General features: G+C 49.9%; 1 protein-coding gene across 1 annotated transcript; it reads left to right on the top strand.

Annotated features, from left to right (window-relative positions):
* Positions 1 to 10,460: 10,460 nt before the first annotated feature.
* On the top strand, positions 10,461 to 11,423 carry LOC113841935 (olfactory receptor 14C36-like). Its single transcript, XM_027448629.3, has one exon. It carries the CDS (start codon positions 10,461 to 10,463, stop codon positions 11,421 to 11,423), a length of 963 nt encoding a protein of 320 aa, XP_027304430.3.
* The last annotated feature ends 2,777 nt before the right edge of the window (positions 11,424 to 14,200 follow it).

Below are 14,200 nucleotides of genomic sequence, written 5' to 3'. Positions count from 1 at the left end.
TTCTCGTGAGGCGAGGAAGTGAGAGAGTGGTTGTGGTGGAGTGCAGCTGTCTAGCAAGGTAAAACCACCACAGGTGTCATCGGCCTATTGAGCTATACATAATTCACCCTTATGTTGTGTACTGGGTCTGGCTGGGATGTTAACTTTCCCTGCAGCAGCCCAAACAGTGCTGTGCTCTGAACTTGTAGCTAGAACAGCAGTGGTATCACAGCAGTGTTGTGTCTATTGCTGAGCAATGCTGGCACAGTATAAGGATTCACTCTAACCCCTTCCCAAGAGCCATCAGGCTGGGGGTAGGCAAGAGGTGAGGAGGGGACATCACCAGGGCAGTTGAGCTAGACCAGCCAAAGGGATATTCCATACCATATAATGTCACACAGCAATAAAATGTGGGAAAGGGCTCTTGTTATGAAAACAGCACCAATAGGAGGGAAAAGACTCTCATTATAAAAATGTTCATCCTCTCAAACAACTGCTATGTGTATTGAAGTCCTGTCTCCTGGGATGTGTCCTAACATCATTCATTGATGGGAATTAGAGAATAATTTCTTTATTTCTTTCATTAGTCTCTGTGCTGCCACATGGCCTTTGCTTTTTTGTTGATGGTGGTGGTGCTTGTTTGTTTGTTTGTTTGGTTGGTTGGTTGGTTGGTTTTGGTTGGTTGGTTTGGTTTAGTTTGGTGTTCCCTTTTCATTTTCCCTTTAATTAAATTACCCATATTGCAACCTTTTGCTTTCATTTCCCTTGGCCAATGGGATTTTCCAGCAGGATCATAGAGGATATCCTCAGATGTGGCCCTGACTCCCAGAGTTATTGCATTGGATCTTTCAGATACCGGGAGATATCTTGGAGCAGCTGTGGCACCTGAGATGTCGCCAGGTGCTTCCATCCAAACCACTCCCTGCTGCTCTCCATCTCCATCCTTTACCACAGGACAAGGGGATTTTGTGCCCAGCAGAACTATCAGGGGGAATGCCCAGATCAAGTGTGGATGGAAGGAGATGAGCCCCTTTCCAGCCCCAGGACCACAGACCCCAAATGAGATGCCTCAATGGACTCAGCTGAATCCCGTCCCTCAGCAGGGGTACAGAGATCCCTGCCTGCCACTGCCCAGCTGTCCTCCCTGTGATGGGACAAGGGGAGGGGTTTCACATACCCAGCTATGTCCCTGGCGGGAGGAATGACACAGATTGAAAGAAGTCTCCCAGCAGCTGAGGGAGGGAATATCAGTGATTGCTTTGGTGCATTTCCAAGGAGGTTTGTGGGGAGACAAAGGACATCTCGAGGGAGCCCAGTGGGACAGAGCAGTTGATATCATGGTCAGGTGCTGTGCTGCTGAGCTGGGCCGGGCTCCTGTGCTGCAGGGAACTCCTGGCGCTGCAGAGAGACAGCTCTGCCCAGGAGCAGCTCCTCTGCACAGCACAGCAGGGCTGGGGGCTCTGACTGCAGGTGGCACTGGGAGAGGAGAGGAGAGAGGGGTTGGAGGCAGCAAGGAGCGCAACAGCAGAGGGCAGCGTGTGGCAGGACAGATCTGCAGGCTCTTGACACGGTGAGTCTGGAAGCAGGGCAATGCAGATGCAGTTGCCAGAGGGGTCTTCTACAGCTGGCACAACCGATGCCTGATAGCATCTGTTAGGGTGGCTCTTCCTCTGTCTTAAGCAAAGAGTAGAAGATGCTTTAGAGAATGGCATTTATGAGGGGAAATCTCAAGAGGAAGATGAAGGCTTGGTTTATCTGAAGCAGAGGGCTTTGTATGTAGTCTGTTTTCAGATTCCTGCTGTGGAGGGAAGGCAGGTTTCATGGTAATGGGTTGTCAGGATTGTACAGGACAGTGGGACTCCTGGAGCATTGCACTGAGAGATCAATATGGAAGTGATGAGTCTATATACTCTCTTCCCACATCTCAGCATACAGACTACAGCAATATCATGTTTATGGTGTCTTCAGGGCTTACCTGAGCTGATCTTTAGGAGCTGCATCCTCTGTGATGCTCATGGACAGTGCCCAGTCTCCAGGAGTCCTCTATAGAGCAAAGCTGAGCATACAGCTTGTGGAATGGGGTCTGTGAGTGTGGACAGGGAGGAGACATGGGGACAGAGAAACAGCTCCTGGTGAGCTGTCCCTCCCTGGCATTGCCTCCCCTGGCAGCAGCACGGTGCCATTCCTCCTGGCTTCTCCACCTGGCCGTGCTGCTGCTGTTCTTGTCTGCAGGCTGGCTGGGGATGGGGGTTTCACATGCACATGGAGTGAGCCCTCGGTGTGCTTGGGGGAAGTAGAGTATGGGGACAGGGTACGGTGTCTGGAGATGTGCCCTTTGAGCCTAGATTCTTCTGCTTTCAGCAGTGTCATGATTTTTTTCCAGGTGAATGTAATTGTCGTGAAGCTCAAGGAGATGCCAGCATGTCCTTTATGGACAGGCTGGCTGTCCTCTCTGAAGGACACTCCAAACTTAAGGGACAGTCTTTTGCCTCTGAATATGAATGAAAAGGAATGAAAACACAATAAAGATTTCCCATCAACCCTCCACCACAGATGGGTAAACTGGGAACAACAAAGTGGAAATTTTCGATATATCAGAAGTGAATTTAATTTGAGATTGCCCCATGTTGCTCTTTACTTATTTCTGTAGAGCAGGGGTGATGCCTGCATTGCCCACAGCAGAGTCCGATGCTCCCAGAGACACCCTCAGGTAGCATCAATCAGGCCACATGAAAGAGACCTGCCAAATATCTTCCTGGAAGTGTGGAAGTACGTTGGAGTGCTTAAATAAGGAATGGAAATTGCTTTTCTCTAAGGAATTAACTCTATGGTTAATTATCACCAGCTTTCTGCTCCTTTCTGCAGGACCCCATGGCCAGAACCAGCAAATGCCCAACATCAGCTTTGTGAGTGAGTTCCTTCTGCTGGCATTCGCAGACACACGGGACCTGCAGCTCCTGCACTTCGCGCTCTTCCTGGGCATCTACCTGGCTGCCATCCTGGGCAACGGCCTCATCCTCACCACCATAGCCTTCAACCACCGCCTCCACACCCCCATGTACTTCTTCCTCCTCAACCTCGCCCTCCTCGACCTGGGCTGCATCTCCACCACTCTGCCCAAAGCCATGGCCAATGCCCTCTGGGACACCAGGGCCATCTCCTATGAAGGATGTGTTGCACAGGTCTTTCTCTTTGCCTTCTTGACTGGAGCAGAGTTTTCAGTCCTTACTCTCATGGCCTATGATCGCTACATTGCCATCTGCAAGCCCCTGCACTACGGGAGCCTCCTGGGCAGCAGAGCTTGTGCCCAGATGGCAGCAGCTGCCTGGGGCAGTGGATTTCTCCATGCTGTGCTGCACACTGCCATTACATTTTCCCTGTCCCTCTGCCAAGGCAATGCTTTGGACCAGTTCTTCTGTGAAATCCCCCAGATCCTCAAGCTCTCCTGCTCAGATGCCTACCTCAGGGAAGTTGGGGCACTTATGTTTAGTGTTTCTTTTTTATTTGGTTGTTTTGTTTTCATTCTTTTCTCCTATGTTCAGATCTTCAGGGCTGTGCTGAGGATGCCCTCTGAGCAGGGACGACACAAAGCCTTTTCCACTTGTCTCCCTCACCTGGCTGTGGTCTCCCTGTTTGTCAGCACTGCCATGTTTGCCTACCTCAAGTCCCCCTCCACCTCCTCCCCATCCTTGGACCTGGTCTTGTCTCTTCTGTACTCAGTGGTGCCTCCAGTAGTGAACCACCTCATCTACAGCAAGAGGAACCTGGAACTGAAGGATACCTTAAGGAAATTATTTACATTCTTGCTTCTTAAGCATCAGAAACGTGACCATCATCTTAACAAGACAGGCAGGATTTCTCAGAGAAATGAAAATCTTGAAAAAGATTTTTTTTTTTTAGAGAAGATTAAGTTTATTTTTATCATCCTACCTGTTGTTCATTATAGTTTATTTGACCCAATCATACTTAAAGAACCAATCTTTCAGTGTAAATAAATAAAATAAGCCATCAGAAATTCACTGGTCTCAGCTGCCACTTTTTCCAATCTTCCCTGCAGCTGGAGGAGCAGCTCCAGCACACAGGAGGGGCTCAGGGCCAAGAGCCCAGCTGCCACGTGGAGGAGCAGCCCCAGTGTCCCTCAGGGCTTCCTCTCACTGCCCGCTGGGCTCTGCTGCCTTTGGGTTGGGGCTGCTGCTTCCCTGGAGACGCAGCTATGGCCAGAAGCAGGACGAGGCCTTCTCCATGCTGCTCCCCATTCACTTCCAAGCTCTTCCTTTGTGCCCCTGCCTATGTGTTACTCCTAAGATCTCATATGCTTTGGCAACAGCCCTATTGTCTGTGCAGTGGCATCTCTATGCACCTCTTCTAATGCTGGTGTCAAGAACACACTCAAGGTGCTGCTCCCTGAACAGGCCACTTGCTTCTGGGCTTCACCATGGATCAGAGTCCCAGAGTGATCAGTGAAGGACTGAACTGAGGGCTGAACTGACAGTATCCTTCTTGGTTGCACATGGCCCAGTAAACAGTAACTGGCCTTTGACTTTCCTGCCTGGTACTGTCCAACTGGTGCTGGGACTGATGGTAAATGGCATCCTGGAGAGCAATCTGGAGAGGAAGAATTTGTGAGATTGTGTGGGCACTGAGTGTTTCTTCATCTAATGAGTGACCATCCAATGTAGAGTATCCCAAAGAAAAAGGAGAACATGATGAGCCCATGGGCTATGGAGGGCTCTGCAGTGCCCAGAGCGGTTGTGAGGAGCCAGCAGGCAAAGGTATCCAAGAGTCAAGTGTGGTTCAGGACAGTTTATTTGAAACCCCGCAATCTGGATTGAGTGCAGCACTTGCCTGCCCTTTGTGCCCTTATCACAGATTCATTGAATCAGTAAGGTTGGAAAAGACCTCCAAGATCATCTGGTCCAACCATTCCCCTACCGCCAGGATCATCCATTAAACCATGTCATTTTTTTGCCCTTAGAGACACCCTATGGTCCTGCCAAGCACTGTCCTGTGCTACTGAGCCATCAGGGTAGATTGAAAGGGTCTCAACAGAAGAAATCGCCAGTGAGTTGGGTCTTCTGCCCAGCCTGAGCAGCACAGGCAGAGGGGAGTAGGGGTAGCAGGCACCACAGCCCCCTCGGTCTGCAGAGCAGCACCGCCAGCTGCAGCTGGGGCTCGGAGCTCCCTCTGAGTGTCTTCTAGGCCAGCTTCAGGCACGCAGCTTCTGGACTTGAGTGTGATCCTCACTGTGTGCAAGGAGCTGAGAGACTGCCAACAGGCATGGGGCTCGGACATTGCCTGCAAGGTCCCTCCTGCCCTAGCAACTCCCAGAACTGGCACGGAACTGGCTCCTGTGCCTCAGAGAGGCTGGGAGTCCAGCAGCAGTGCCATGGGCCGGAAGGATCACAACCAGCTCACTTCTACCTGGGCAGGTCCTGGGCCAAAAAGGGTCTGTTTTGTAGGTATCGTATTAAGACGTCAGTGGTGCCTCAGAGATTCCTAATGCAGTCCTAAGTCTGTGAAATGGACTGTGAGTTGACTTCTTTCTGAAGTAGCCTACAGGCCACCTCCTGACTGCCAGCTGGGATCTGTGCCATTCATATCTGCCAGTGTACCTATCTGAAAGGCTGGCAAAAGCACCTGGATGAATGTAGTTTGTGCGATCCTCTCCTCGTAAGTATCTGGTAATCCCCATAAAGGAAGAGGTCTTGGATAAAGGGTCACATGTCAGAGGGTTCATCTTTTTCCTAAAAAATGTGGCTTCTTTCAGATTTCCACACAAAGGTGACCACTGCCTCCAAAGTGCCTGGGGGGAGCTGAAGTGTGCTTGATAGCCTGTGAAAAGTTACCCAGGAGCTGTAGGAGCCATTTTAGATCCAAAGCTGGTGGGTAGGAAGGGCACTTTTGGGGTGGTGCAGAGCTGCTAGATACGTTGTGCAGGTTGCTCCTACAGAACTTTGTGCCCTTCTCCCTCCTGACTACAATGCCACTTCTGTATCAGGAATGGAGTAGCCAGCAGAGGTTAGAAAGATACTCTGAGATCATAAAAACTATCAGAATGTACCCCCTAAGAAGACAGTTGATATGGGGAAGTCAGGAGAAGCCTGGGCAGGAGAGGTGTGTGATCTGGGGGAGGGAAGAGGGGCTTGACCAGAAGAAACTACCAATTTTGAAGAGGTAAGAGGGTTCAGGGAATGTTGATGCTACTGCAACACTGATTCTGAAAACATTCCTGTTAGGCTCTTACTCTGTTTCTAACCCCTAATTGCTACTCCTCCCCTTGACTGTAATCCACTACTCTCCCGCTTAACCTCAAACCTTCCCTTGAAGCCAAAGCTCAAACCCATAAGCCCATAACATTAACTTCTTGCTCACCTTAATCTCTGTCCTTATCACTAGGATAGAAATGCTCTATTTAACCCTAGCCCTCAGGCAAGCCCTAAGCCCTAAACCCTACACCCTACACCCTAAACCCTAAGCCCTGAGTCCTAAACCCTAACCTGGAAACTGAACTACCAATATTCCAGTTCCCAGGATCTAAAAACCTCAACTTCATCTCCTCAGCTACTTCTAACTTAAACTGTTTGCCATATTGTCAGGAATGGTGAAGTTGCTGAGCATTCACACATCATTCAAAGATGAAGTGAGGTGGCTTGTGTCTGATCAGCTTGCAGGCCACAAGGAGGAGATGAGTAGAAATGCTGTGAGGAGCTCAGCTGTGTCTCAAGTTTTTCATAGGCCCACAGGAGGAACATGGTTGTGAAGGAGCTGACAGGTCAGCTCCTGGCTGGGATCCGTACTTTTAGGCTCTCATCTGCCCAGTGTCCCTGTCAGGGCAGTGGAAGCTGCCCGGTTGGCATGGTGATTGTGGGATCCCTTGTGGAGGTCCCTTAACTAATTTAAATTAACATTTATGGCAAAACCATATTTCAGAAGGATTTGAACTATTTTCTTCCCTTTCTCAAAAATAACTTCTGCTCTGTTGCCCCACATGATGATGTCATCAATGCATTGCTGCTGTTTACAAGTCTTTGCACAAGTTTGGGCCCCAAGGCTGCATGCCACTCACAGAGGTTGCCCAGGTGACATGTGGCAGTGATAGCTTCTGCTGAGAGGCAAAACCCCTCTCTCAACGGAAAGGACAAGAAAGAAAACCTTCATCCCATTTGGCTGATCTCACAGTAATACCAAGGCACAAAGCTGCCAGGCTGTCACCGTTACTATGGCAGTGTGCCACTCTGTCAAGTAAGAAGCAGCATTTCAGGAGAACTCAGCCCTATTACTTACTCTGCAAATATATGGCCACTTTTCTGACCCTGTCAGGATTCTCATGCATTTGACACCACAAAGAAAAGGTGGTGTCTCCTTCCTAGCGAGGAATAATGCCAAGTACCAGTACAGGCTGAGTAGAGGGGGAGGATCACCTCCCTTGGCCTGCTGGCAATGCTCTTCTGAATGCACCCTGGATCCCGTTGGCCTTTTTTGGCCACAAGGGCAAAACTTGTGCTGACTTGTGCTCAGCCTGATGTCCCCCAGGAATCCCAGGTCCTTCTCTGCAGAGGTGCTCTCCAGCAGGTCGTTCCCAGCCTGTACTGGTGCTGGGGGTTATTCCTCCCTAGGAAGGAGACAGGACCCTGCACTTGCCCTTGTTGAACTTCATGGGATTCCTCTCAGCTTATCTTTCTAGCCTGTCACGGTCCCTCTGAATGCCAGCACAGCCCTCTGGGGTATCAGCCACTCCTCCCAGCTTTATGTCTTCAGCAAAGTTCCTGAAGGTGCACTCAGTTACATCGTCCACTTCACTGATGAATAAGTTGAACAGAGAGGAACTTTGGCATGTCCTGTAGCCCTACACAGAGGTAGGGCAATTCCTGCTGCAGGAATCAGTCATCACAGTGTTTAGAGAGGGCCAGTCAGTGTTTGCTTTGTCTGCTTCCAAGTGTGTTCCCCAGGAGAGACCCTGCTGCCTTCCAGGAGCCATGAGCCCTAGAGCCCCAGGGCCATGTGCAGGGAGCCTGGTGGGGGGCAGAGCAAGGGAGGCCTTGGGCTGGGCCTCTGCTGCTGAGCTGGGCCGGGCTCCTGGGCCCAAGGGGAGCTCCTGGCAAGCGGGCAGCACTGCAGAGAGACAGCTCTGCCCACGAGCAGCTCCTCTGCACAGCGCAGCAGGGCTGGGGGCACTTCCTGCGGCTGGCACTTTGAGGGGAGAGAAGGGAGATAGAGGTTACTGGCTGTGTGGAATATGAGAATGTTGAGAGCTCAGAGGAGAAATCTTCCTGGCACATAGCAGGGTAAGTCTCTTTCTACCGTGCAATGCACAGAGGTATCATGGAGATTTCCCAGACCCAGAACTTCCGATAGAAGTTCAGGCAGGATGCACTTGGTGGTTCTTCAATGTGGAGAAGCACAAGCTCCAGAGCAGGTGTTTCTTAGCTGCAGGGTCAGCGTGAAGGCCATAAGGGGTCCCTCGTCATGGGCTGGCTGCAGGCTGTGAAGCTGGGGGTGCAGGCAGGGGTGTCCAGGGCTGTGGTGCAGAGCAGGGTCCCTGCTGTGCCCCAGGGGCTGTGTGCCGGGGCAGGGCCTCTGCCGCCTGCCAGGCTCAGCACTCAGCCTGCCCGGGGAGCTGCCCAGGGCGCTGCGGGGAGAAGCTGCGGGTGGAAGGAGCCCCCCTGGCAGGGCAGGGTCCTGCTGCCGGTGGGAGGCTGCTCCCTTCGGCATGCTGCTTACAGATCCAAAGCACACGAAGGAGACTTCCAAGAGGGTGTTTCTAAGAATACAGGCAAGGGATGACAGCTTTCAGATGAGGACTTTGTAAAGTCAGTCATTTTTGTTTCCTCCTAAGGGAAAATGAACTGGCACTGTCAGGTGTAAATACAGCACTAAGATCCTCATCAGGAGAAATCAGTAAATTTGCCAGGTACCTCATAACGGTCTATTACGCACTGTGCTGCCTAAAGACCGCACCAGCATCGCCTTTGCTGGACACATCTGGGTTTGTCTGACCTGCTCTTGTGCACCTGCAAGCAGGGAGATGCTTTTGATCACTCCCCTGCTGCCAGGGGGTATCTGCAGGGCAAAACTGTGCGAACAGGGGCTGGGCTGGGGTCTGTGAGTGATGACAAGAAGGAGATGTGGGAAGCAGCTACTGGAAGGGACAGCTGCGGGCAGCAAAGACACTGGCAGAGAAGGTGAGGGATCTTGTGACAGAAATGCTTTGGTGGGTGGGCTGTGGCTGCTCCCTGTCTGTCCCTCCCATGCAGATGCTGTCCTCTGAGTAAGCCACCTCGTTCTCCTCTCCCCCCAGCAGAGCCTCTGCCTTCAAGGCCGTGGGGAGTCTGGGAGTTACAGCCCTGTGACTTTGCTATCTGGGGGTGGCGTGAACAGCTGCAGAAAGAGAAGGCTTTCTTGAGTGTCTGGCTGTCTCCTCTCAGCAGGAGGAAGACGGTACATTTCCTTCTTTCTCCATTTGTGTGCACCGCTCCTGTTCTCGCTGTGGCACTTTCTGGCAATAACAGTGCTGATGGGGGATGTTAAGCTCCTGTTATGGCACTGCCCCTGCCCCGGAAGTGTTTTACTTGGACACAGGTGCCCAAGTCCCCTTTGAAATTTTCAAGTTCTGTGCAATGCAGTCCTTTCAGTTTGGGCAATGAGGTCACTCTCCTGAGGAGATGTCAGCTTGAGGTAATCCCTGGAAAGCTACAACAGGCCCCAAGAAAGACACTGTTTCTTTGTGCCCTTTTGCATTTCTCAGAGCCCTTATTTCAGCCACATGAATTAGGAGCCTCGTCCTGTCCCTCTCCCCATAGTTGGGCAGGGAAAGAGAGGAGTTGTGCATTCACACTCAGCACAGTCCGGGCTCTTTTTCAGAGCAACCTCTGGGGGCAGTCACCCCACACCAGAGCATTTTGCCTCCGAGCATTTCTACCATTTCTCTGATGTTACGGGGGAATCTAAATCCTAAAGAGGTACAGAAGAAGACACTTTTGTTGCACTTTCTCTTCTGGAGAGCAGAGAGTGAAGTTTTACTTTCGTCTAAGGCAGAAAGGGTACTTCCAAGCTTTTAAAATACCATTACACATACAGTACCTGGGTAAAAGGTGATAAAGGGAAATTGATGTGAAGACAGTCTAACTTATCAAAACAAAGAGGTATGCAAATGACTAGGCCAGTTGTGCCTTCATGAGCCTGCTTTTGGTTCTGATATCATCTGTGAAGGAGGGTAAACTAGGATGAGATGAATCTGTCTTTCTTCCCATATACAGGCTGATGGCCAATATGCCATAATCTCTCATGGTGCTAAATAGGGAAAACCCTCACTGGACCAAATGCCACTCATGCTATTCAGGGACCCAACCACTGAAAACGTCTCCCTTCACATATAGGAAGCCCCATGAGTCCAGTGTGAACCTGAATGAGTCCTCTGAAGTCTGCCTTAATATCTCCTTCTGTTTTCTTCTTGGACAGGTCACCATTCCCTGAACCACCAGATGTCCAACAGCAGCTCCATCACCGAGTTCCTCCTCCTGCTGCCATTCGCAGACACGCGGGACCTGCAGCTCCTGCACTTCGCACTCTTCCTGGGCATCTACCTGGCTGCCATCCTGGGCAACGGCCTCATCCTCACCACCGTAGCCTGCGACCACCGCCTCAACACTCCCATGTACTTCTTCCTCCTCAACCTCGCCCTCCTTGACCTGGGCTGCATCTCCACCACTGTCCCCAAAGCCATGGCCAATTCCCTCTGGGACACCAGGACCATTTCCTACTCGGGATGTGCTGCCCAGGTCTTTCTTTTCCCCTTTCTCATGTCAGCAGAATATTTTCTTCTCACTGTCATGTCCTATGACCGCTACGTTGCCATCTGCAAGCCCCTGCACTACGGGACCCTCCTGAGTAGCAGAGCTTGTGCCCAGATGGCAGCAGCTGCCTGGGGCAGTGGGGTTCTCAATGCTCTGTTGCACACTACCAATACATTTTCACTTCCCCTTTGCCAAGGCAATGCTTTGGACCAGTTCTTCTGTGAAATCCCCCAGATTTCCAAGCTCTCCTGCTCAAATTCCTACCTCAGGGAAGTTGCACTCCTCATATTGAGTGGTTTTCTCTTTTTGGGGTGTTTTGTTTTCATTGTTATGTCCTATGTGCAGATCTTCAGGGCTGTGCTGAGAATCCCATCTCAGCTCGGAAGGCACAAAGCCTTTTCCACATGTCTCCCTCACCTGGCCGTGGTCTCCCTGTTTATTAGCACAGGAATTTTTTCCTACCTGAAGCCGCCCTCCCTGTCCTCCCCATCCTTGAATGTAGTGGTGGCAGTTCTGTACTCGGTGATGCCTCCAGCAGTGAACCCCCTCATCTACAGCATGAGGAAGCAGGAGCTGAAGGATGCCCTGAGGAAAGTGATTTCATGGACATTTTTCAGAAGTGATAAACTTTTTCTCTCTCTCCACAAATGACTCACAGTCTGTCCCATGACAGACCTGTTTGTTTGTAGTTGTTGTTACTGTTTTTTTATGCATATAGTATGTATGATTTATTAATGTACATTAATACATTCTTTTCTGTTGCTTTTGTTATAAGTGGTTACCCTGTTCCTTCACAACTGTTTGGTTTCCTTCCACTTCTGCTGAGGCATCAACCTGCTCTCTTTCTCCTGGAGCCCACATAAAGTATGTATCTGGGTGTGAGCTGACTCTCTCATAGCCTCTGTGTGATATCTCTGCATCTGAGGTAAAGGAGGTGTCTGCAGTCTCTGTGGAGGCAATGGGGATGCAGCAGGCACAGGCAAGGGAGACCGACGGGGGATTCCGATCATCCTCATGCATATCTGAACATACCTAGTGCCTTTGGAAATGCTCCATAATCCTTCCAAGCATCCTGCATATCTAAAGATCCCTGGGGAAGGAGTTTTGGCAGCACTCATTCCCATCCATCTGGGTGTGGTGGTTTTACCATGCTGGGCGGCTGAACTCCACCACACCCGCTCTCTCACTCCCCCTCCTTAGAAGAGGAGGGAAAGAAGTAAAGCAAAGAACAACTCACAGGTTGAGATATGGATAATTTAATTAAAGGGAAAAGTAATTATTAAGGAAAGATTATAATTAATTTAACAATTTAACTAAAGGGAAAAAAGGGGAAGGAGAAAAGGGAGGGGAAAAGGGAAAAGGGAAAAGAAAACAAAACAAGTAAAGGCTGGGTGGAAGTGCAGAGGAAAGAAATTACTCTCCACTTTCCACTTATCTCCCATAAGATTCTGACAGAGATGCTGATGAAGCCTGGGCAGAATGAGGAGCCAGTGAGGCGGAATGGAACATGCCCAGACAGCTGGGCTCACAGTCTTGTGGTTCACAGTCTATTTGGAGGTCAGTCACTGTATGGATCAATACTGTCTCCAAACCTGTCCTTTCAGACCTCAATTATTCTATAATTTTGTGATCCTTTTTGGGAAATCAGAATTCCTGGGCATCTCTCTGAAGTGCCAGCGCACTGATGTGTACAGGATGTAGAAGAGAAGAAGGAACCAGAGGTCTGTGTGTGGTTACAGAGATCTCATCTTGGATAGCAGAGTGGCAGCCAGCAACAGGAGTGCAGCCAGGGTTGGACAAGCTTGTAAGGCATGGAGGGGGAGCAGACATTACTGTGTGAGAGCAGCAGCAATGCAAGGAGCTCTGCCCTGGTGTTGGTGATGAGAGCTCAGGGGTGTGGATTTAGCAGGCAGACCAATACACATGACCTTGTAGTTGGTGTCACCTAGAGATGTCCTCTAATAAAAAAAGCAGCAGAAGGCATGACCTTCCTCAGACAACTGGAAAATGCCTCATGTTTACAGGCAAAGGTCCTCATGAGGGAAACTGAAAGACACCAATTCTGCTAGAATACCCACACAACAGAGCACAAGCCATTTAATGGTGTCCTGGTTTCAGTTAGGAAAGAGTTAATTTTCCTCCTAGTAGCTGGTAGGGTACTATGTTTTGGCTTAGGATGAGAAGAGTGCTGATAACATGATGTTTTAATTGTTGCAGAGCAGTGCTTATACTAAGCCAAGGACTTTTCAGCTTCTTGCTCTGTCCTGCCAGCGGGCAGGCTGGGGGTGCAGTAAGAGCTGGGAAGGGACAGACCCAGGACAGCTGACCCAAACTAGCCAAAGGGGTATTCCATAACCATCTGACGTCATGCTAAACAATATATAGGGGTGTCTAGCTGGGGTGGGGAGGCCGGGACTGCTCGGGGTTAGGCTGGGCATCGGTCAGCGGGTGGTGAGCAATTGCATTGTGCATCACTTGTTTGGTACACGTTATTATTAGTAGTAGTATAATCATCATTATTGTTATTATTATTATTGTTATTATTACTATTGTAATTATTATTTTCCTGTCTTAATAAACTGTCTTTATCTCAACTCACAGGCTTCACTTTCCCATTTCTCTCTCCCATCCCAGAGAGGGAGGGGGGAGGGTGAGCGAACGGCTGTGTGGTGTTTAGCTGCTGGCCACGTTAAACCACAACAAATGTGTTTCTGGAGGGCATCAATGCTGAATTTATGAGCATGCAGAGATAATGTTAGGACAGCCAAAGCCCTCCAGGAATTGAATCTGGCTAAGGACATGAAGAACAACAAGAAAGACATCTACAAGGAGATCAGCAGTGAAAGGAAGGCTGGAGAAAATGCAGGCACACTGCTAAATGAAGGTAGGGCCCTGGAAGCAGAGGACATCTAGACGGATGAGGTACACAGTGCCCCTTTTGCCACACTTTTTCCAACCCTTCCTTCTAGAATGTCAAGTCCTTGAAATCAGAACAAAAAAAGACTGCAGCAAGGAAGCCTGACTTTGAGTTGTGGAGGATCTTGTTAGGGAATCCTTGGGCAAATTCCAAAGAATGTGACTGGGTGGAGTCAGTGAGAATTTATGAAGTGGAAACCATGTTTAACCCACCTGCAGACTTCCACTAAAAGATGTCCTCAGATCATGGAATTTTGTGGTTTAAGGGCACAGTAGAAGTTGTGGAAGCAGTAGAAGTTGCCTAACTTGTGTAAGGCTTCTGACACTCTCCCCTAACACCCTCCTAGAGAAGATAATGAGGTATGGACTAGACAAATGGAAAATGAGGTGGACTGGACCTTTGCTCAATGTCTGGTTTCAGAGGGTTGTGACCAGATAGAAACAATTCAGCTGGAGGTCACTCATGACTGCAGCCTACAAGGATGCAATACTTGGCCAACTCTGTTTAGTGC

The sequence above is a fragment of the Anas platyrhynchos genome, chromosome 30 (genome assembly GCF_047663525.1).
Source record: "Anas platyrhynchos isolate ZD024472 breed Pekin duck chromosome 30, IASCAAS_PekinDuck_T2T, whole genome shotgun sequence".
In the NCBI taxonomy this organism is placed as follows: domain Eukaryota; kingdom Metazoa; phylum Chordata; class Aves; order Anseriformes; family Anatidae; genus Anas; species Anas platyrhynchos.
Note: the sequence above shows the minus strand (reverse complement) of the source record. Positions and strands in the feature narration are given on the sequence as shown.